General features: G+C 37.4%; 2 protein-coding genes across 4 annotated transcripts in view; one reads left to right on the top strand and one right to left on the bottom strand.

The window, feature by feature from the left end:
• Positions 1-23,986, bottom strand: part of dlgap1a (discs, large homolog-associated protein 1a) — a 135,497-nt gene extending 111,511 nt beyond the window's left edge. For all 3 annotated transcript variants that reach the window (XM_079612503.1, XM_079612501.1, XM_079612502.1), the window contains exon 1: positions 23,713-23,986. The gene's annotated coding sequence lies outside the window, so the exon portion shown is untranslated. The remainder of the gene's footprint in view (positions 1-23,712) is intronic.
• cahz (carbonic anhydrase) lies at positions 2,504-9,354 on the top strand. The gene is made up of 7 exons (XM_079614058.1): positions 2,504-3,216; positions 4,664-4,861; positions 6,160-6,278; positions 6,517-6,609; positions 6,694-6,756; positions 6,864-7,019; positions 8,536-9,354. Exons 1-7 carry the CDS (start codon positions 3,183-3,185, stop codon positions 8,653-8,655), a joined length of 783 nt encoding a protein of 260 aa, XP_079470184.1. The 5' UTR covers positions 2,504-3,182; the 3' UTR covers positions 8,656-9,354.
• Positions 23,987-24,211: the final 225 nt, after the last annotated feature.

The following is a 24,211-nucleotide window of genomic DNA, read 5'->3' as shown; positions in this document are numbered from 1 at the left end:
ATTGCGTCATAACCCACGCGACTCTCTGTCGCACTGTAGAGAAATTACCGCATAGACCGGTGGAGAAGCTCGCAAGCAATCGGGGGGACGTGGAGGCATAAAGTCTGATAAAGTGAAGAGAGAAGCCCATAGAGAGTCATAAAGTTGCTCCTGCTGCGAGCTCATGGACAGCTAATGCTCACGCTCTCCATCTCTGAGAGATTCCAAAGGGAATGATTCAGATTTCTCTCGGCAAAGCTACTAGAAGACTGACAACTGTCAGACACGTTGCTCACGTCACCAAGCTCAGTTTGAGCCTGCGCAGTACGCCTGACGATCAGGAAGTGAGTACTTCAAAGGGGCTTCACTTTTCTCCGTTGAAGTCTATGGGGTCGCTGTGTCCATCTTATATACTGTCAATGAGAAAAACCGCCCTGCCTGAAGCAAATCGTGATTAGTTGGAGCGAGAGCGTGCTATGATTGGTCAGCGCAAATGGCTGTTATTGGCTTAAGTAGGCAGTGGGTGGAGTCCACTTATTTGTGGATTTGTCTGCACATCTTGATGCTGCGTGTAAGATTATAAAGTCAACTGTGAACAGAAATACCCAACCCGATCTCACGGCAATTCGTGTGAATTTTACGAGGTGGCTAATTCGTACCAATTCATACGACCTCACTCGTACAAATTTGAGCGATTTTTGCTAAATCGTACATAATTTACGGGTTGCCAAATTCGTATGAATTCATACGAATGACCTACCCCGGACCCCGCCCCTAAACCTACATCCATCACGTGGGTTTAGACAAATCGTACAAATTCGTACGAGTGAGGTTGTACGAATTCGTACGAATTAGCCACCTTTTAATCACTCGTACAAATTCGTATGAATTGGTCGTGAGATAACGTTGAAATACCATGTTTAAATGAGATCTTTCTATCCCCACTTGAGTCAAACCGAAAGGAATGCAAATTAATTTATTTCCCTTTCTTTTTATTTCTTTTTTTCTATGTAGGCTATTTAATAATTTGATGTAGGCCTATTATCTGTTTAAATGTCAATATGTCCCTCGTACAAAGTCAACTGTTCTACTCATTGTTCATTTCAAATGTCAGTAGGATTTATGTTAATGAAATGGATGTTAGCTAATTGTTGTTACTTGCTAAATGTAAAAAAACAAAACAAAAAAAACTTGACACTGCATGTTTCAGAACCCACAAATGTGTGCTACAAATGCATGGAAGCGATTCACAAATGCTGGGCAGAGTTGAGTTTGTGACAAAACACATTTGTAAATGTGCAAATTTTATTTGCAAAACTCATTTTATTTATTTGTGAATTGTATTCGTTTTTATGAAAATATTTACACTTATTAGTGGATCTTAATGTATTTGGAATAATGCAACAATTATAACCCCATTCACCATTATGTATTTATATTTTTGAAACACACTGATTTTAGTTCTTAATTTATCAGACCTCTCCCAATCATTAGTCTAATTATGAACGGGTGTATCAGAGTTTTGAGTTTTATATTGAGAATTGACGTATACACCTCATAAATTGAGCAGTTGAACAGTCAGTGTGGTGTTATAGCCTTAGAAAAATGATTCTGCTCTGACACCTAGTGGTTTAAATGTTCAGTTGCACATAAGGCATATATGTATGAGACCAGGGCTAGTTTATTACACTTTTCCCCAATGAACATTTATAATTATGGTTTGTGTTGGAATATTTTAAAGTCTTGACAACGTCAAAAACAAAGCTCTTAAAATAGTCTATCCCTATAATCGTGTTACAACATGCCCCAAATAGCAGTGCATTTTGTCACATGATTATGTGGTGCAACGGTAATCTGCCCTTAAATATTTAAATTTATTTTATTTCAGCTAAATATGAATAGTTAAACATTAGTAAAGATAGTGTACAAATACACTGAACCATTGTTTTGGCAATACACATTTGGTAATAAAATAGCTAACTTTAACTTGCATCGACCTGACATTTATGAAAAGTACCTACCGTTTAAAGAACAGTTTAAACCGTTTTAAATCGTTTTAATTATGTACAGAATTTAAATAAAGTAGGCTACATACATTTTGACAAATAAAGTCAGTAGCCTTTATAAATGAGACGGAGCCTTGGATTGCTATTTTGCACTTCAGCCACCAGATGACAGCAACTGAATAATGCAAAGAGATCAAACGAACATTTCAAGCATTTCGAAATCCATTTCACAGTTAAAAATTGCTATTAAACACGTTATTTAACATAGGCCCATTGAACACACATCAATGTCATATAAAAAAAATGGTAGCCAGAAGCCTAACACAATATAATTTATAGCCTAACGTTACGTTTTTCTAATCAAAAAGTGTTAAGTACTAAGACAAAGTATCTATGTGGGCTACTTAATATACTCCTTGAAGATAATGTAGGCAATATGTAGCTACACACATTTTAAGTGTCCTTCAGTAGCCTATAATTGTCTATCATCACTTGTCGTTGTGCGCAGTGGCTCCTTTAAATGAGCGCCGGGAACTTCACTGAACGGGTACCAAAAGATGTAGGTGATTGAACGGCTGCTTCTGTTTTCTTTAGAAATGTGAATCAAAATAACGTTCTAAACGGTCACATCGGCTACAGAACCAGTCATTAAGCTGATGTCCAGAGTTCATCGGCGCACCTCCACTTGTTCATTCTGCTACAAGCCTGCGTAACTACACACAGCATCGCATAAGGACGAAGAAGGTCAAGATAACATGCATCGCTGCCCGGATAACGGGTTAGTTTCTGAATCGTCAAAGAAAATGACAAATGTAGAGGTTTGCTATTCGAGGCATCGAAGAGCAAAAGCAACTTAAACGCCAGGAAAACAGAGAGGACCAGTCGCGTGGAATGTCCGCATCCCGTCTGTTTTCCTGCGATCGAGCATCCCGAGACCCACGAGCAATCGATGCTCAACGTGCGAATTAAAGGGACGGGAGGTGCGATCTTTTGATTTGTTCAAGTGTCTTCTGACTGACTCCTCCTGTGCTGTTACCCGGAGACCATGTGGCCAAGCCCCCTGGGTTGAGATAGGTACCAGTACCAGCAGAGGAACTCTATATAAAGGCTGACATAGTTTGGAGGAACAGTTGCTGGTCTTTACAATTCGGGGCTTACAAGTAGAAGAGTGGAACACATCGAAAGACACAAGTAATCATGTCTCACGCCTGGGGTTATGGACCAAATGACGGTAAGATCAGGATACCAAATTAATATATTAGTCTTTAGTAATTAATCAGGATTAAATTGATGTCATTGTTGCTAAATTATATTAATTTCAAATAGCCTAGAATTTAGCAATCCTTTAGTCAAGTAGTCTCCCCCACCCCCACCCCCCCCCCCCCCCCCATTCATCTAACGTTATATGTTATACACTGATGCGACATCTTAACAGCTTTGAAAAGTGACCAAATAATAATTATCTTGACGTTTTATGATTCATTAGGTATCTCTATGAGGAAAAGTGTTAGCCTAATTATTATTAAACAGAAAACCACAGATGAAACCACACACACACACACTATAAATAAGCAAAATTAGATGAATGTGGCATGTACATTTTTTTTTTTTTTGTCTGATAACCTTAAATCTAAACGAATTAGCTTAAAAAAAGAAAAAAGACAGTAATATGACCGAAACAACCTGGATACAATCTGAAACAACCTAATAGGTTACACAGACAAAAATTATTTCTTAAAGGAGAACTCCGGTCAATTTTAACATTGAGCTCAATTTTTAGTAAATTTGGAGTGCTGTCAATACAGAGAACAACGACAAAAATCGGTGTTGCCTACACTGTGTTATCCTATTTTTAAAATTTGCACCCTATTGACTTGAATGGGGCAAGTTTTAAACCTGCTTTTATCCTCTTAACATATTTGATGTGTCATTACAAGTGCCCAGCCATGTTGAGTGATTCCTTAAGAGTGAACACGAGTGAATCTGACTGCAGTAGATGTGAAAGATATGAATAAAAATGATGTTATATCAGCCAGCGCAAATACCTGTATTTAGTTCCTGTTTTCGGTGGAAGTCCAAAGTAGTCGATTGTCGAGTTCACGCGCATAGGTTTAGTTACTATGATCACGCGCGTGAACTCGACAATCGACTACTTTGGACTTCCACCGAAAACAGGAACTAAATACAGGTATTTGCGCTGGCTGATATAACATCATTTTTATTCATATTTTTCACATCTACTGCAGTCAGATTCACTCGTGTTCACTCTTAAGGAATCACTCAACATGGCTGGGCACTTGTAATGACACATCAAATATGTTAAGAGGATAAAAGCAGGTTTAAAACTTGCCCCATTCAAGTCAATAGGGTGCAAATTTTAAAAATAGGATAACACAGTGTAGGCAACACCGATTTTTGTCGTTGTTCTCTGTATTGACAGCACTCCAAATTTACTAAAAATTGAGCTCAATGTTAAAATTAACCGGAGTTCTCCTTTAATGTCTAATCAGCTAAGGGCTCCTCAAGGTAACAGCTGCACATATCCACTTCTTACATTTGCTGACCTTGAATCTTGCAAGGAATGTAAACACGTTTGTTGTGCATAAGCTGCAGGCACTTCCTTTTTATCTTCATATATACTCGGCTTTTCATCTTTTTCTCTCGCTCTGTCATTTTAGGGCCAGAAAACTGGGCAGAAGGCTTTCCCATTGCAAATGGACCCAGGCAGTCTCCCATTGATATCGTACCCACCCAAGCACAACATGACCCTTCTCTGAAGGGTCTCAAATTGAAGTATGACCCCGCCACCGCTAAGGGCATCCTCAACAATGGCCATTCATTCCAAGTGGATTTCACTGATGACGACAACAGCTCAAGTTAGTCTATTCCTGCTTTTTGTGTTTATTTTCAACCTTTTAAAACAATTATTAAGATACAGCTGAGAATGTATTAATTTTGTTTATTTATTTGCATCTTACCTTGGCATAGTCACACTTTCATATTTATCAACATTCTGGGGATTTTGTCAGGGCAATATTTTGGCAACACTTTTTGAGCATGTCCTTCTTAAAATATTAATCTTCTATCCTTGAACCCATAACAAGTGTTATGTGTTATAACAAGTGAAAAAACAATTTCTACTATTGTGTCCTTGTACAATAGAGCTTTGCCTCACTGAAATTCCTTTTAGTTTACTCCAATTTATCTCTACCTGTACATGAAATCTTCAAATGATGTAAAACTGCTATATGAGCAGTGAATGTGGAAGTGTCCCTTCCCTCTGCTGGTGGGAATCAGGGACTTAGAGCTCTGTGTACTCAAGTGCTAATGCATTCTATTATGAGAGAATGAAAGAATAGAGCCACATATGTATGCCATGGTTGCTCAATGAGAGCAACATGTGCTGAATTTTAATGACCATTTCAAGAGGGGACTCACTCACAGCACACATATGCTTGGAGAAGACGCGTTTTAAAGAGTGCTACAGAAACACTATAAAAAAAATAACACTTGCATACAAAATGCTTGTTGAAAAGAGATTAAAGTAGTTGCTAATTGTTATATTAGGTGGTGAATATTGAACTGTGTGAATTTGAGATTTTTGGTTGCACCTCCTCTTGTTGTTAGAGCATCTCTTTATATATGTTTGATATATATGATATATATTTAACCAAATAATATCTTAAGTAGTCCACTCACATTAACATTGCCCAACAGGCAACCTGTCAGTATACCAAGTAGGAAGTAAAGGATTACATGTCATTAAGGATGCATAATATACTACGCCTATATAATCTGATATTAGAGATTTTTTAAAATTCCCTATTTGTATTTTTATTATACATTTTTTATATTAAATGGAATATATTTTTATTATCGGCCGATATTTCTGCATGCTAATAAGGAATCTCAAAATGAATATCCAATTTTCATATGCCTAAATTTACTGATCGACAATTTTAAAAATTTATATCGCCCAATTATTATTGGTTATCGGCTGTAGCATGTAAATAATATCTGCTAATATGTGTGAACATTTCTATACGCATCTTACATTTAATGCTTAGGAGATTCAATCTGAAATACAGTTTTACTACATTTTTTCTGACTAATGATTTCTATAGTGCCGTTAAAGAAACAACCGAATGATTGGAATAATTGTTTGTGTATGTAGCTCTGGCTGGAGGGCCCGTGACAGGGGTTTACAGGTTGAGACAGTTCCATTTCCATTGGGGAAGCAGTGATGACAAGGGCTCAGAGCACACTATTGCTGGAACCAAGTTCCCCTGTGAGGTAATGAGGCTTTCATATTCATGCTCCCAGTTCCATACATTACAACCAAGGCAACCCTCATTCCTCTGTGTTGTGGTGCAGACCGTTCTAATTCTTGAACGTCTCTTAAAACTAATTATTGCTCACTGCTCATGAATATTCTTGATGTTCTCTCATGAATTTGTAAATCCCCTCTTTTAAATAAGCCAAGATTTTAAGCTAATTCAGTCATTTTTCACACGTCTCCTCTTTTCTAAAGCTTCATCTCGTTCACTGGAACACCAAGTATCCAAACTTTGGAGAAGCTGCCAGTAAGCCTGATGGCCTTGCTGTAGTTGGAGTTTTTCTCAAGGTCAGAACTTTAGCCAAAATCATTTCAAGCATTGCAGTGATTAAATGATATAAAATGATGGATATATTGTATTCTGTTAACCAGATTGGTGCTGCCAATCCAAGACTTCAGAAAGTTCTAGATGCTCTGGATGACATCAAATCAAAGGTATCAAAAGTAGCAGTTATTTTTAGTTTTATGATTTAGTATATTTACTCCTCTCACTTGCCCTCAGATGTTTTTATCCTTTTACAATATGTCTGTTTCTTCTCCAGGGCAGACAGACTACATTTGCCAACTTTGACCCTAAAACCTTGCTGCCCACATCTCTGGATTTCTGGACTTATGAAGGGTCTCTGACCACGCCCCCTTTGCTCGAGAGTGTCATGTGGATTGTTCTGAAAGAGCCAATCAGTGTTAGTCCTGCTCAGGTACTTTATGCATCTATGCTTTCACACTCTTATTTGTATACTTATGATTACAGACAAGGACATCTACTTCTAGTCCTTATCTTTAGTATGATATGTTGAGTCATCATAACATCATTTTGTCCACAAAAGTTTTGTTAATTTGGAAGGGGAACATGTTTAATAAAGTTTTGCTACTTGGTTGAGTTGAAAAAAGTTAATAAATACCTAAACAAATACTGTCTGATTACATAGTATGATAGCACAAATAGGGTCTCAACTTTTAACTTCACTTCTACTTTAAAACTGGGAGGGTCGGTGCTCCATACAGTAGGTTCCTGCTTCTACAAGATTACTTTATCTTAAATATATTGCTTGCCTGACAAGCAATATATCACATTCAAGTCAGGCTTGTGCCTTTAAGATAGAAGCCTACACCCTGACATTCAGTACTTGAGAGGAATTAGGACTTCATTGCAGTATAAATATAGTTATCATGTTTTATTTATTAAATATTTTATTTTGACCTGTTACTGTCTGCCGCTTTGTATATCACATAATGAATATCACGCCAAATTAATATCACTCAGTTTAGCAAGAAGAGGAAGTGTAATAATAATTTAAAAAGAAAAATAACTATTACACCAAACTACAAATTCTGGACACTGTGCTGAAAAAAAAAGAAAAGAAAAATTAGACTTTGTGTGGAAGAACTAAATATATTCAAAATATACACTACAATTCAAATGTTTGGGGTCAGTAAGATTTTTAGTATTTACCTCAGTACCAAATTAGCATATCATTTCTGAAGGATCATGTGACACTAAAGACTGGATGAGTTGATGCTGAAAAGTTAGCTTTGCCATCACTGGAATACTGCATTTTTAAATGTATTAAAATAGAAATTAGAACACAATTGTTTTGAATTGTAATAATATTTCACAATATTACTGTATTTTTTATAAAATAAATGTCACCTTGTTGAGCATAATACTTCTTTCAAAAATATGACAAAAAATGTACCAACCCCAAACATTAGTGCATACTTGTTCTTCATTAAGGTGACATTACTACCATAACATATAGGCTCGAACAACTAAAAGATTGCTCAACCATCACAGATCACATGCCGTGCGTTAATCGTCTTCTGATGCCTTTATGCTCCTTTTCCCAAAATGTGCCTGAGCTAAATGTGGTGTAGCACAAGAATTAAGAAGTTTTAAAGCTTCTCTTGATAATTCTGCATCAGCAGCAGGACCATATCGACAGTGACATAGCCTAATGTTTTCAAAAAAAATTGCCCTATTCATTACTGTCCCTAGTGTAGGCAATGCTTTTAGCCTGCAGTGGCTATTTTAGTCCCCAGTGGTTAGTCAGAATAGTCTAACGGCTGCACAAGTGCTCTATGAATGAGCATGGAGCTAAATATAGTAAATATAGGGTGTAATAAGGCTCTGCAAGACTGCCAACAACACACTAAACACCACAATCCAAGAGAAAACCATCTAACTGTCTCTCTCTCTCTCTGTTTGTTCTTTAGATGGGTAAATTCCGTAGCCTGCTGTTCACACCGGAAGGAGAGTCACCTTGCTGCATGGTTGACAACTTCAGACCCCCTCAACCTCTCAAGGGACGTAAAGTCCGTGCGTCCTTCAAGTAAATTGCAGCATCGAAGCCACAACCCTCCTACTTGCCTTCTGATCATGGTGCTTTTGACCGGTTCACAAAAACATTCCCAGTGAAAATGCTACTGAAACATCAAAGTATTTGTTCCCAATCCAGGCCCTTGCTTAGATTGCAGTGTTGATAACAAGAAAGCTGGATCTAATCTTCTTAAACTGTCTGTTTGTTATAAATGCCCCTATTATGACTTAACAGGAGGAATAATATTTATAGTGCTTAAACAGGGGCTAGTTATCTACATTTCCCTGCAGCTGTTAATCTGGACAAATGGGAAAAATGTAAATCCCAGTTAAGTTTTGATTGCCTCACTTTGCGCTTTTTCTAGCTTTGCCGGAATTGCACTATACTCCATGTTATTCAATAGGAAAGAAATTATGGTTCTGTTTGGGTTTATGGCAATGTGTGAATATTTTAGTTAAATGTGTGAATAACCAGATGTGTTGAAACTGAACTACCTACAGAAAAGCACTCACTTAATGCAATTTGCTGTTGTTAAAATGATTTATAAAGAGAAATTCCAAGGGATTGGCTTTTAAAGATTGCTTGCAGTAGGTACTATAATAAAGATTTCTTAGAATTAAAAGTGAATTGAGCAGTATTGCAAACACATATTATATGTAAATTAGTCATGTATTAGAAATTTTATCAGCAATAAATAAATATATTTTAAACTACACTTCCTGTGATTGTTTTCTGTCCATTGCACAATGAATTACGTTAGTGATACAAACTGATGTTGAGATCAGCTTTAATACAGAACTGAGGAACACAATATAATACAATAAGATCACTCAATTGACATTAGGCTACTTCAAAATAGGTATCATATTTTAACAATGGATACATTTATTTTACTGCATTTAAATAATGCTATTGTTCAATGTCATTAATGTTTGATCATAATATATTATTGTTAATTTATACAAAAAATATATTATTTTAACTTTAAATGTTAAAAATGTACTCTACATCCTTCAAAAATTGAGAGAAATACTTTTATTCAGAATGCATTGACTTGATCATAAAGTAACATTTATAATGTTACAAAAGCCTTGAAAAAAGTTATTTTGAACTTTCTATTCATCAAAGAAAAAAATGTTTCACAGTCTTCACAAAATATATTAAGCAGCACAAGTGTTTTCAATATTGATAATAATAGGAAATGTTTCTTGAACATCAAATCAGCATACAAATTATTTCGGAAAGATCATGTGACACTGAAGACTGGAGGAAAGGCTTTGCGATCACAGGATTAAATTACATTTAGGCCTATAATATGAAAATACATGAAAATATACTAAAATAGAAATATACATTTTAAAAAGATTACTTTAAAAAATATAAAAACATTAAAAAAATCTTACTGACCCCAAACTTTTGAATTATGGTAATCATAATAATACATTTCACATTGTTAGAATTCAACTATGAACAAACAAACAAAATAAAATAACAATGAACAATAGTATACAATAGTATACAATAAATCGCTGTACAACAAAAGACCAGTTTCCTGCGCTTTTTTGTCCTGTGCAAAAGAGCGAAATAACAGATTCAGAGAAGACACTGAGCAAACAAGCCTTACTGCAGTGCAGACCACCAAACTTTTTAGTTTTAACCAACAAAACCTGCTTAGCTTTTCACGTGGGTTTTTGACAAATAAACAGAACTAGAATGAACCTCTTCTTCATGCTAATTTCTGCTGTGGTTTGAAGTAATTCTCAAGAACCATTTCAGCAGTAAAAGAGGAAATTAGTAATGTGAGAACATTCAAGATCAATATCTGTCAAGCACTCTGCGGTCCATGTCAGTTCTGTGCTCTGTTATCATGGAGAAATAATGAGATCATTACCCAGAGATACTGTCATAGAGGCTGAGAGAGGCCTTTATCTTGGAAGCTGGCACATCACCACAAATGAGCGCAGTTTTGGATGCCAGTCAGTGTCTCATTAACACATGGCTAATGCTCTTTGTCAGTACACAGCCTTACTTACGCAACCCATGCTTTGCTGGGGACACATGCTTATGGCGGTCTTGAATCTGGGTTGGCATCATCGTGGTACAAGGCAGACAACATTTGGTGGTACAATCCACTGCTGCCTTGCAGAGAAACCCTCAACACAAGATCTTCTTTTGAGCTTGAGTGATAAATTACTGGTTATTAATAATTGCTTTCCATCACAGCAAAACACTGGGATTTTCAGTGATAAAGACCGAGGATAAGGTGAAGCACAGGTTTGAGATCAGAGGATAGAGAGAGCAAATAGAGGAAGTCTGAAAAGCAGGAGATGAAATGACAGGGAAGACCAACAAAAAGCAGAAAGGAAACAAAAAGCAAGTATAAAGGCTTTATTTTGAGTCCAGATCATATATGTGTAACCACATGCTTAAGTATTTTAAATCTGCTGGTGACAGATGAATAATTTTTACACAACTATATAGGCTACTATTAGCATCTAGCACATCATTAGACATATAGCAAAGCTATAAAAAGCATTTCACAAAAAGTGAAATGCTTGATAGATACGTTCAAGGCTGTTGATCTTATCACAGCGTGTTACAATTACTTCAGCCTGACTCCACAAATAAAGCCTAGGCCACAGTGGTACAGTACAGTCCCTAAAGAAGACCTGCTATTGTGTTGCTTTTTCCATTACACCAAGGAAAATCACAAAGCATGACATTACAGCATGCTAAAAAATAACATGTAACCTGATTGTAAATCTGTAAACTGTACAAAGAAAGAAAGAAAGAAAGAAAGAAAGAAAGAAAGAAAGAAAGAAAGAAAGAAAGAAAGAAAGAAAGAAAGAAAGAAAGAAAGAAAGAAAGAAAGAACACAACTAACAGTAAAAGGCACATACTGAATTAGTGAGATCCTCTTTTTTTAATTATCTTAATAGTTCTGCAGAAATGGACAGCGCCATTAGTGGAACTATGGATAAGTGGTCCAGAATAAAGCCTCTTTATCCAAACAATAAAACCATTGAAGAGTGGATTTCAGAGGACAGATCAGTTTCTTTTTTCCCTGGCTTTTGAAGCACCATTTGAGAACTCCACCAGCAAACCACCTGATAATGACTAGCAGAAAAGGTTCGTTTTTCTTCCCACATGCAGTAACGGCTTAAGCATTGTAGAAAAAAAGTCAAAACGTAATAAGGTTTGAGAACTTGGTTCAGAATCACTGACCTTGATTTGGTCAGTATGAAACCATGGGAGTAATCCATAATTTTTTGTACCTGAGGCGCTGATCAATTATACAACTGTGATGACATACAGAGGAAGAAAATGCTCTCCTCAAGCAGCAGAATTCACAGGACCGGCTTTATATGCTCAAAAGTAGCACAATGATTTAACACGGATTGCTTAATTTGGCCTATCTGTGTCAACTTGCAGATTCAAATGGAAGTTTAACCCTCTGGGGACCGCAAATGCGCCGGCGCGTTTTGCTCGTTTTTTTTTTTACATATAGCAGCAAACTAGACATAACATACTCCGTCATTTTTGGTCATACAGACTTAAGAAATATGAAAAAAATAAGCTGTTAAATGTCTACTTTTTTATGACACATAAAAAAGTAGACATTTAACAGCTTATTTTTTCATACTTACAATCGAAATAAAACATTGTGCTTTTGTAAAATAAAGAAAATAAACAGGGTGTGCTTTCTGCCTCTCCGTGAACTTTTTTTCTGGTGCACGTCTCTAAACATAAACAAAACTCAATGAATATTATTCACCCAGGCATAAGCAATATATCTTTATAATCATTTAAGTGTGTACTTTTAAATAAATTAAAAACTAAAACAAATATTCTCTGTTTATGTAATCTATATAAAAAGAGCGAGTTCTCATTTCAGCTCATTATAGCTCTTTGTCTTTTAATGTGTCCACGCCCACGGAGAGCGCGCGCTATTCAAACGCAAATGATCTGAGGCAATACATGCAAACCGGCCACATCAGCTCGATAAAGCACACCAAGTTTAATCAGATGAATGTACTGTCATCTTGCGAGGAATAATCCTGGGAAACTTCCCTCAGAAACTTGCTGGCTAAGCTGTAACTCACTCTCACTGACACTTAGGACAACTATGGATGAATTCAAATCTCAGCTCAAAATCTATTTGTTCTCCCAATATGATCAGTTGTAATGTGTATCTGCTTCATGTATCGATTACTGTGTTTGTATGCATATAAGGTCTACCTTTATATGCTGTCTATGATGTGTTCTTTGTTATGAATTTGAATGTCTTGCACACTTTGATGCAACCGCTACATGCAACTGCACAGACTCTTGTTCTGGACTGTGGGCACATGTGCATGGATTTACCTGACGCCTCATCATCTGTGTTTACCTGCCTTCATTATGTCATCTTCTCCTCAAATCATTGTGTATCTGCAATACCAAGAACTCTACAAGTTAAGTCTGCCATCTTGCCTGCCATCTGCTTTCTCTGTTTAATAAACATCCGTTACCTGCATTCCTGTTGTCTGTCTCTCTGTTACATGACAAACCTTCAGAAATCATTCTAACATGCCAAATTAGTGCTCAAGAAACATCTCTCATTATCAAATTTGAAATCAGTTGGCTGCTTAATATTTTGTGTAAAACAGTATAGGTTTTTTATTTCCCCAGAATTCTTAGATTCAATTCAAAAGCATAGCATGTATTTGAAATGGTGACCTTTTTGTGACTTTTAATCAATTTAATGTGTCCTTGATAAAAGTATTTCTTTCTTAGAAAAACAGATCTTACTGACCCAAACTTTGGAACAGCAGTGTGTATGTAATCATGTGCCGTCTAGAGTCATGCAAGGTTATGAAGCCCCATAGTCATGGCTGTTAGACAGAAGATAAGAGGGCAGGCAACAGTGTGATTAGCAGGGTGGGTCACTGTAACTTTACTCTTATGCAACACCAGCCAGATAATCTACAAAAGATCTGTATTATACCAATTGCATGTACAGGATATTCTGAAGATTCAATGGCCACCGTGATAGCAGGGTTCCAGAGGAATGGAATACATCATTCGTGACTATAATGCAGCATTCAAAGCATTACAAAGACATCAGCTAAGAAGCTAATGTATGTAGAAGCCATAAAGTTACTATCTTGTTACACAATGTCTTCATTAATAGTCTATTGCTTGTTTTAATATGTCACTATTCTGTTATCCCCCTTGTGGGAGAGGAAATGAGAGGAATTGCACACATTTTGGCATTTCCTGCAGGCAGCCATCTTAAACAGGATGTGATGTGGTAATGGGAAGTTTTTTTTTACCTGCATGGCAACTAGCTTTTGAATCTCTGTTTTGTCTTCAAGTATTCACCTTTTTTGTCACAATAATTACACAAACAGGTTTGGACTTGTGTCATATACTTTCACACATGGAAGTGGCTACAAACAAAAGGAAGGCACTGTGTTTAATCAAACTAGGACATGCATGTGATAGGTCCAATTAAAGATTTGAGCATGATACAAGAAGCTGATGCATAGGCTGTGTGCATTTTGGGGTCTGTATGGATATCTGGATACTTGATTGTGTTTGTGTCAAGCATGGCTGATGAAATGTCCCGAAATGAAAATGTTGAACATCACTCAGTTATAAGCGTAAGGAAAAGCTTGATGTGTGCACGCCGGATGAATGAAGTGAGAACCTTGAATGAATTGGGTTTTTTTTTTTTTTAAGAATCCAAAAAACGTATTGAGCCAAACGATAGGGCTCCAACTGTGTCCAAAAGGTCACATAAATCTTGTAGGCTTAGTTCTCATATTATCATCCGTGCTGATAAAGCAGCTCTTCTTGCTCACAAAGATGCATTAAAAAAGAAACATGCTCTTGAAATGGAAAAGGCTGCTTTGAACATGAGACTGGAAACTGTAAATTGGGAAAGTGCCCTAGCTACAAACAATGCTAAATTAAAGGTCTTAGAGGACTTTGAAACAACTGCAAGGCAAGCCCATATACAAGTTCGATATATAATTTCCCAGCAATCTCATGACCTAAGGACCTTAAGGAAGAAATGAATGGGTATCTTGAAAAGTATAGTGCTGAGAATTCTATGCAGACATCGATGACACAGGATCAAACACCACCAGGACCATCAACATCTTTTGGATTTGTTCAACTTGGATTTATCCTGAAAACTCCATTGCAAAGGATGCTTCAACCTTCAAACCCCCATCAAGTTGCACAAAGAAAGTGTGACAGCAACATCTGAAAAAACGACTAATCAAAATCAATCTCCTAGTTGAAATAGCAATGTGGGACTTACAAAATTAATCTTTCACATGTGGTGCAAAGGTAAAATGACATTGCTGAACTTTTGGTTTTGCAGCGAAAACACACTTTACGCCCCTCCAGAGAGATTCCAGTGTTCGATGTAGATCCACTAAATCGAACAATAAAGAAAATGAATCTCACTAATCCGGCAGGTCCGACGACAGAAAAACTGAAGTCAAAACTCAGTTTGGAGATAAAGAGCTTTCAGTGGAGGACCTTACACATGCAGAGAAGGTGCTATTATGCTTTAGCTATGTCATTTCAATCTGAAATTACGTTTCTGAAGAAAGGGTTTACTGTTAAGAAAACTTGCTGTATCTACAAACTCCACCGTTTTCTGGATGGTATCTTAAGAGTTGGTGGGAGTTGGTGGCATTTAACCTAACCCAAACTCACTAACCCTAACTAACATTTAACTGACCCTAATGTCAATGCCTGAAGATTTGAAACATCAAGTCATTTTGCCAAAGAACAGTCACCTATCCACACTGCTTTTAAACCATATTCATCAAACAGCAGATCATTGTGGGAAAAAATGAGATGCTCTCAAATCTTCACCAGAGATACAACTAGCAATTAGCTTTTGAATCACAGTTTTGTCTTCAAGTATTTACCTTTTTTGTCACAATAAATACAAAATTGTGCCAATGTCAAATACACTTTACAACATGGAAGTGTCAACCCAAAGTAAGCCAATGCAATGCATGTGGAGAAAGTGATGTGTTGTTGCAATTAGAAAGAACACTTGATCTTTTTATCATGATAGCATAAGTGATTCTGCTCTCTCTCTCCAGGGTTTCTGCCACTAATGTGGAAGTCATTCTCAGTTGAGCCTGTAGCTTCCTATGTATTACAGTAGGGAGAGAGCAGAGGCCATTTAATAAGGAAATATTAAACCTAACTAGGAAAACATTTTTACATATAGGCCTAGATGTTCAATAGATGTTGACTGTTACTGTAACTGTCTGTTATTTTGGGGAAAGGTAGCCTAGAACTGAATTTTGTCTGCACACACTTTGTACGTTATAATTGGTGGTACATACTTTAGCCTATTACAGATGCTACATTTATTGAGCGTTACTATGACCCAGTGGCGGGCCGTGCATTTCACACCTAGGCCTTCAGTGATGTCCACCCTGAATTAACAACTTTTAATAGTGTAGCAGCGCACACACATACTCTCTATAATTGTTGTGAAATTCCTGTTTTTATTTTGCTCCGGCAGTTATAGGGTTAATGCGGTGAGTCCGGGAAAGGCCGGGTAGAAACGAGCGAGTGAGTTCGGCTTGTGTGAGTGTTCAGCGCTTCTTGCGTTCCGATTATAAGTTCAGAAATGGATCCTCCCTTGTTTTTGTCCTTCAATGGTTACAATAGTATTAATGTTTGAAAAAAGACGTTGTTTCGATCACAAATTTACAAGAAAAATTAGGAAGAAAATCTTGTTCACACGGACAAAACCGGGGGCAAAAAATGCATTATAGCCTACTCTCCAAAACTACTGATTTTTTTGTACACAAAATCCATCCTAATTTCTTTCCTCAAAAACACTAAAATTACTTGGTTGGTTCTACAGGTTGTCTGTGCGTTTCAGTCCCAACAACCTTTTCTATCGCCATCGAGGCTAATGTTGAAAGTCCAGTCTGTCCCGTCGTATTTCTGGCATAAGTTTTAATTGGCTTTAGTGCTGAGAGTGTGTGCTCGACAGAAGCAGTAAACCGGGAAAACACCGCAGAACATGACGATGTGTAACGTTACAGCCGACACGAGCTCTCACACAGATTTATGAACGATATCAATGAGATCAGCGCGACTTTTGCCTTCAAAATCAGTCCTGGCATTACGTTACATTGCAGTCAGTTCTGTTTTTACCCGGAGAGATCGATGGAGTCCCGTGACTCTGCGTAAGCTGGATAAGGGATTTTTCCGGTAGGTTTGAACCTGCTGGTGGTCGAGGAAGGAAAGAAACATTAATTTGTGGGTTGAAAAACTATTAAATCTACAGGAATATATTTTAGTTTACGCAGTTCGCTACATATGCGGTTAGCTAGCTCTGACTACCAGTAATAGTAGTAAACGCTCTGACCATCCAATCAAAGGGCGTGAAAATGCTTACGTTACTGTATGCCTGCTAGATGGCCCCGGTGCAGGCAACTCGAAATCTGATTGGCTGATTAAATCTGAATAATTATCTGATTGGTTAAAGCAACAGTTTCATTGCCATTCATTTTAAGCTACAGGCGCCCGCACTATCGATTCTGAAGGCCTCGAGGCAGATATATTTGACCCTGGCAACACATGATGGCTGAAATATGATTGGATAAAAGCGCTAAAGTAAACATACACTACTGGAAGCAGCGCAACCAAGAGAAAAGCTATGCAATTAAGAGTCAGTGATTCTGATAGTGTTTAGGCCAGCAGAGAAGGCCTTGCTGGCCCTGACGGCCCACCACTGCTATGACCCCTGCCCTACTCCACATCATTTTCCACCTGTGTCTTTCATAATCATTTCAGAGAAGCTAATGTTTCAGTACATAGTTATTTCCCCTGTAAATAAATGAAGATTACGAAAATGTTAATTCTGTGATAAATCTTGTTTTATTAAAAAAACACTAGCATTACTTTCATGTTACTCCCACTTCAGGCATTTAGATGAACTTTGGTAAAGTCATCCCATGCTCTGTGTGGAAGGTCTCTGCTCAGGGGCCGTGTACTGGCACACTGAGTGGGTGGGACGTGGGAGAGGGTGGGGTTCACTCTCCGCTCTAATCAGACTCCAGCACCTGGACATATAGGCCTAGGCTTCTTCTTTATGGTTTTCAACACGTTTGATGTCAATAGATCACACAAATAATGAGGAAATGAAAAACGGAATAATAAGAGCAATTAATATAGGAGTGGCACAATACTGTATATCGCAATACAAAAATGCATCAATATGTATTGTGGATAGTGACAATATGTATTGTGTATTTTCCCCCAAAATGAAAATTTCTATGTGAGAAAAAAATTCACGTTTACAGAGTTTAAGTGTCAGATGCAGTTCTACACTACTATATAATGTTGAATATAAATTACAATATTTTAAATATATCTAGCCAGTGACAGAGTGCAATCATATTCGTCTAAAAACAAAAAAAAATCTGTATTTGCAGCTTCAGAATCATCAATATTTTTATTCTGGTGTCATCGTTGTCTTGTGCATTACAAGTCCAAGCCTACATTTCCGCCCACAATGTAATACCAAATTTTGCATTTTAATCAATGGTACATTTTTTGTTAACCTTTTATAGGTCTTGGAGTATCGCAAAAATTATGTATCGTGAGTTAAATATCATGATATATCAAAACGTGACATGAGGGTATTGTTACACCCCTAATATATGTATAATATATATAATATATACTAATATAATATATGTATAATATATATTCCTAATATATATAGCCTATATATTTATATATATATATATATATATATATATATATATATATATATATATATATATATATATATAATATATACAGAAGTCTCATAAGGGAGGCATGACATTAATGTTTTCATTCTTCAGATATTATCGTATTATGCATTCAATTGCATTCAATTGATGATGACAGCAAATACATGCTGTTCCTTTTGCACTTTTTATTCAAAGAACATTTATCATCATAGTTTCCACAAAATATATTAAGCAGCACTGTTTTAAATATTGATAATAAATATTTCTTGAGCATATTAGAATGATTTCTTAAAACTGGAAACTGTGACACTGAAAACTGGTGTTATGGGTGTTGAAAGTCTTTGCAGGAATAAAGTACATAAAATATATTAAAATAGAAAAAAGTTATTGTAAATTTCAATAGTATTTCACAATATTACTGTAATTTTACTAAAATAAATACAGCCTTGGTGAGCATTTAAAAAAAAAAAAACATTTTTAAAAATTCACGGACCGCAAAACTTTTGAATAGTGGTGTATATTAAGTTCCATTGTAAAACCATGAAATCCGATCCCATACCCTCAGAACTAAACATAACCGCATTACTGCATAAATTATCGCCTGTTCACAAGTCAGACATTTGTTGAATTCTATGTTAGTTATATATGTGGCCTCATCGGGGAGGATTATAAGCAGTGCAAGACTGATAGCCTTAATATAATCATAAACATCACAAATGAATATAACTGACTGTAAATAATTAGAAGGAAATCTGTCTGGTTGTAAACTTTGAACCGCTTTACCCTTGACAAATACTTATAGCCTATATTTTGTGTGGCAATGAAATGAAGAGTTATTAAATTGAGTGTGGGAAACAATGATAAATAAAGTGTGAAAAGTGTGCCCAATTTGTGGATCTGTGCAGACAGGATTTGTGTTTGTGTGAGCTATGTTTGCTGTGCAAAGCTCCTGTCCGTTGAGACTCCGGCTTCTCATGTTGCATTAATGCCTTTGATCATAATAGCAATTTTGCAGGTACAATGAACACAGCTGTGGCAAAGCTTTGTTTTACACTTTAATGGTGCCAGGCAACAACCAGTACCTTTAAAACACAAGCTATTCCCACAGCACAAAAGGCACAGTCCCAGATCCGGGTGAAGGCAAACAGAAACTAATGCATTCACACACCCACTCAAAACACACATGACCTCACTCTTCAAAATGGTTAAAAATGTCTCTTTTCAGTTTTTTAATTATTTATTGTTTTGTCACAATTTTCACAAGCAATTGGTACATTTTCAAAACTCTTAGTACTAATATATCACAGCAGATCATCAAAAGTGCTATTAAGAGTGCTATAAAGAGCATATTATTACAATTAATTCACAAAATCACAAAGTATCCTTTTTGCTACACAAAATAAGTGCTTCATCTATATACATTTTTCATTCACAGTAACTGCTAAAGCTCTTACTATCAAACTTTTGATTTGCATCTCCTCTTGTTCAATTTAATACATTTGGTTATTTAATCCAACTGAACTTAATGGTTAATCAATTAATCATTTGGTACACTTATAGATTTCTATAGACAGTGTATAGACACTTATAGTGTGACATAGTGTGTCACATAGTGTAATGTAATGCATTCATTATGCATAAGTGATAACCACCATGTTCAAAGTGTGTGTGTGTGTGTGTGTGTGTGTGTGTGTGTGTGTGTGTGTGTGTGTGTGTGTGTGTGTGTGTGTGTGTGTGTGTGTGTGTGTGTGTGTGAGAGAGTGAGAGTGAGAGTGAGAGAGAGAGAGAGAGAGAGAGAGAGAGAGAGAGAGAGAGAGAGAGAGAGAGAGAGAGAGAGAGAGAGATCAGAGATGCATCAGAAGGGACAGATGGCATCAAATACAGCATTTTACATTACAGTATATGCCATGTGATACTGAAAACAGATTACAATGGTATGACTGCTGCTGCATTACTGTAACTTATCATGCATCTGTGAAGGTCTACATATGGTACTATTGAATTGTACTGACACAAAATTGAAAGAAGAACATATAGGGCCCTATCTTGCACCCAGCGCAATTGACTTTGTACACCGACGCATGTATCATTCCTATTTTGCATCCGCGCACAGCGGACTTTTCCCTCCACAGACGCACGTCGGTAAATTAGGGAATGAACTTGCGCTCGCGGGGGCGGTTCAGCGCAAAGAGGAGCGTGTTCCGGCGCAAAAGTTCCCTGGTGTTATTTTCCAGTTTTAAGCCGCGTTGCCACCGCGGGAACTTTCCCCAGGAACTAGGAACTTTGGGGTGGTACTCTGTGTGTTTACACCGCAGGAACCAGGGTCTAAATGAAGTTCCGGGTAAATATTTCCCCCTCCGAAAGTCCCTGCTCGCGAGGTAGTACTTTTTAAAAGTTCAGGAACTTTCGGGGGTGGGACTTGTGTGCTGAACATGCGGATTGGTCGTGTTCAGGCCGCATTTTGAATGGAGGACTCCACGCAGCATTCTATTTTAACCGGCATTTTTAAAAAATCTATTGCGGTTCGTGGCTTCATGCAGTAAGAGTTGTCTGTCTGCAAATATGGAATTTAATTTAAAAAAAATTTAAAAACCCAGCTGGACCGACGACGAGGTTCAGGCTTTATAAGCGTATTTGTGTAACAGGAAATTTTCTGCGCGTTCGTCCCAGCCATCTCACGGTCAATGTCCGCAATACATCACAAACACAACTACAGCACAGTTTGAATCTCCGCATACTTATTATAAATGTGGCGCTCAAAACTGATTACTATCCGTGCAGACTGGGAGGAGCAGTCGCGCGCAGTTTATAATCTTCCCGGTACTTTAGACCGCGGTGTAAATGCAGAAAGCAACCGGTCTGGGGCAAAAAAAGTTCCTGGGAAAAAAGTTCCTGGGACAAATTGTTCCGGGTAATTTCGGTGGAAACGCGGCTTTAGAAAGCAATTGCGCCACTGCACCAGGGAAAAAACAGTCTAAAGACAGTGGCGCATTGCGCGTTAGTGATATGGTATTTTAAGGGCGCGTGCTTGGCCATAATAGCAATCCACCATGGAACAAGCGCGGGGACGCTCTGATTGGTTTATTTCACGTTACGCCCAAACCACACCTATGAATAATGAAGCTACTTCAGACCAACCCCTTTTAGATTTGCGCCAGGCGCAATAGTAATTTATCCCGCCGGGAAAATAGCAACAGCGCCGGGATCCGCCCACAAAGTTACTTGCGCTTTGCGCTTTGACACTTGCGTTTCAGATCGTTAAAATAGGGCCCATACTGTTGTGTTTTAGTGATTACACCAAATGTTCTCATTACAAATCACAATGATCTTGTGTTTTGAAACAATGATTGTAGATGGAACATATGCACTTAGAATGAAAGCATAATATCAGGTTTTGAAAAAATGACTAACTACCAAGAGTTTTGAAAATGTACACCTTACTTGAAAATAGTACCAAAGCGAATAATTTTTTTTAAATTGTACTGTCTATTACTTAAACTGGTCATGTTTTGTATTTATGTGTTCACGAAAGCACATTCATTGCCATAAAGTGTGCATTCGTTTCCATTGATTTGATCTCAAATGTTCTTTTGATCATCCTGCGGGCAGAAAACACCCCTAATTGTTTTCCTTTAAAAAATACTTTGATTACACAGAGTGACAAAAATTTGAATTTTCCTTTTTAAGAGAAATGCTAATAATCTCATCAAACTTTTTGCCATAGGCCTATTTATTAATAAGAGTTAATCAAGCATTATCAATAACACCGGAAAGAAAACTTGATTAATTTGAGATTAGAATCGAATCAAATCAAATAGAATAGAATCGAATAGAATAGAATGGCAAGTCAAATGAAACCAATTAACCTGTGAATGTCATTGTGAAAAAGCTTTGAAAAGTTTGGTCTGGCAAACTTGCTTGGAGAGGTCAGTCCCTCTTTCACAACTGCACCTCTACAGACTCAACAGGAGTACCGCAGAAGGATTCCCAATTAAAACGAGCGTATGTGTGTTCCTTCATCAGCGGAATAAAGACAGATTGATAGTTTGTTTTGCATTAGCCACGTTCCCCAGGCTGCTCTGGGTCAGATGCGGCTGTGTGAAATACTGCAGCTTCAGCACCCACACATTGAACAGAGGTCCTTCAGACTCAGCAAACCTCTCTTTCTGCCCCATCCCTCACCCTTCCCCCCTTTTCATTTCTATATCTTACTAATGCTCTCCAAATGCTTGACTGAAGATGGTTGCCATGGCAACTGCATGTTCATCATTTATCATGAGCTGGAAATACAGTGGGATATAATGCAGAGGGTCTGACATAATGGGGTCATTGTTTAATCTGTCAACACAGTACTTTTGATTGCCACAACATCTTCAACCCATGTGCTTATCTTTAATGTCTGCCCAAACAGATTATGTTTATTTTACTTTGGGGTAGAATATCATTTTTCCAGTTTTTGCCACATGGCTTGAGAATAACAAATCACAGCATCCCATGATGCGGTTACATTTGAATACACCTCCCACACTGACAGTACTTATCAAGTCGTTGTGAATGATTTAGGGCCTTATTAATTTTTCACATGCTGCATTTAAAGAAGTTAATCATTACAGAGAAACACTGTCTAGAGCTTTATTCTCCTGTGATGCCTTTAGATAAGAGGTAACCTGAGCATTCCCACTGGTCTGATTGTGACCTGGATATCACCACCAGCCACCAGCTTGTCAGCGTCGTACCTCCCCTGCCCCCACAACTACAATACAATTTATGTAACAGCCTGCATGATGGAGTACTACAGTTTTGTACAGTGGGGACAAGACTCAAGAAGGCCAGTCATGTCATGTTTTAGACTCCAAGTCTAATAGAGTGCAACAGTTCATGACCCCTTCTTTAGCCGCGCTGCTTCCGGAAGTATATTTGTATTATTCATTTTAAAATAGTCTTCATTAAAGAGTTATAATACACGAACCAAGCAAATAATCTATGAGGTTAATCCCAACACTACAAACTTTGATTTGAAGTAAAAAAAATAAAAAAGTTTTTTGATAATCTGATTAATTTGAAGAGTTTCTACAAGGCCTATGTTGTTATTGTATTTTATTGTATTTTAGTGTGGGGAATGGAGCATGAGCTTAGTTTGAGAACAGATGTAAAAGTTTAGGACAGGCAGAGCACACAAAAACAGGTAACGTTACAACAGCAGCAGGGAGCAAACGTCATGAGACGGCGTTAAACTTTCGCATCTCACAAATAACATTAAAATAATAATGAACATAACCAACGTAAAGAGCACTGACCTGTACCACCACCTGACTGCTGCAGATTCATTTCGTTGTTGATAGTATTGTTGACATAGAAACGCATTCCGAGTCTGAGGACGTGAAGGGCTCCGGGTAAGGATCATCACGGGTTAGCATCTCGAAATTACATGATATGTATGGCGTCCGTGACGCAAGCATAAACTCCTTGTTTTGGTTCAGGAAGAACTGTAAAAGGCGGATGCAGTTTGTTTTTGGCGCTTGGTTAGCCTACTACAACTCTATCATAGCCTCATGAAATGCGCTGATGACGTGTGATGTATGCGCGAGCAGGGTGCGCGACGTGGAGGTTTGGTTGGTAGCTAATACATTCGGTTTCCAAAACGCAAACTTGTGTTCTCGATGAGACTGACTGTGCCAGACGACCTTGAAAGAACGAACTCGGAAGGACGCGAGGACACAGAACACATCTTTGTGAGAATTGAGATGTGCTGCGACCTTCCTGCAAGTAACGTTACACCTCAGCAGCAAATAGCGA

The sequence above is a fragment of the Phoxinus phoxinus genome, assembly GCF_949152265.1.
Source record: "Phoxinus phoxinus genome assembly, chromosome: 5".
In the NCBI taxonomy this organism is placed as follows: Eukaryota; Metazoa; Chordata; class Actinopteri; order Cypriniformes; family Leuciscidae; genus Phoxinus; species Phoxinus phoxinus.
Note: the sequence above shows the minus strand (reverse complement) of the source record. Positions and strands in the feature narration are given on the sequence as shown.

Bases quoted from the DNA above. Each gene is read 5' to 3' on its own strand.
- cahz (XM_079614058.1), top strand. From the start codon at position 3,183: ATGTCTCACGCCTGGGGTTATGGACCAAATGACG. The intron at 4,862-6,159 runs GTTAGTCTATTC...TTGTGTATGTAG, and splicing joins TGATGACGACAACAGCTCAA to CTCTGGCTGGAGGGCCCGTG. The intron at 6,610-6,693 runs GTCAGAACTTTA...TCTGTTAACCAG, and splicing joins TAGTTGGAGTTTTTCTCAAG to ATTGGTGCTGCCAATCCAAG.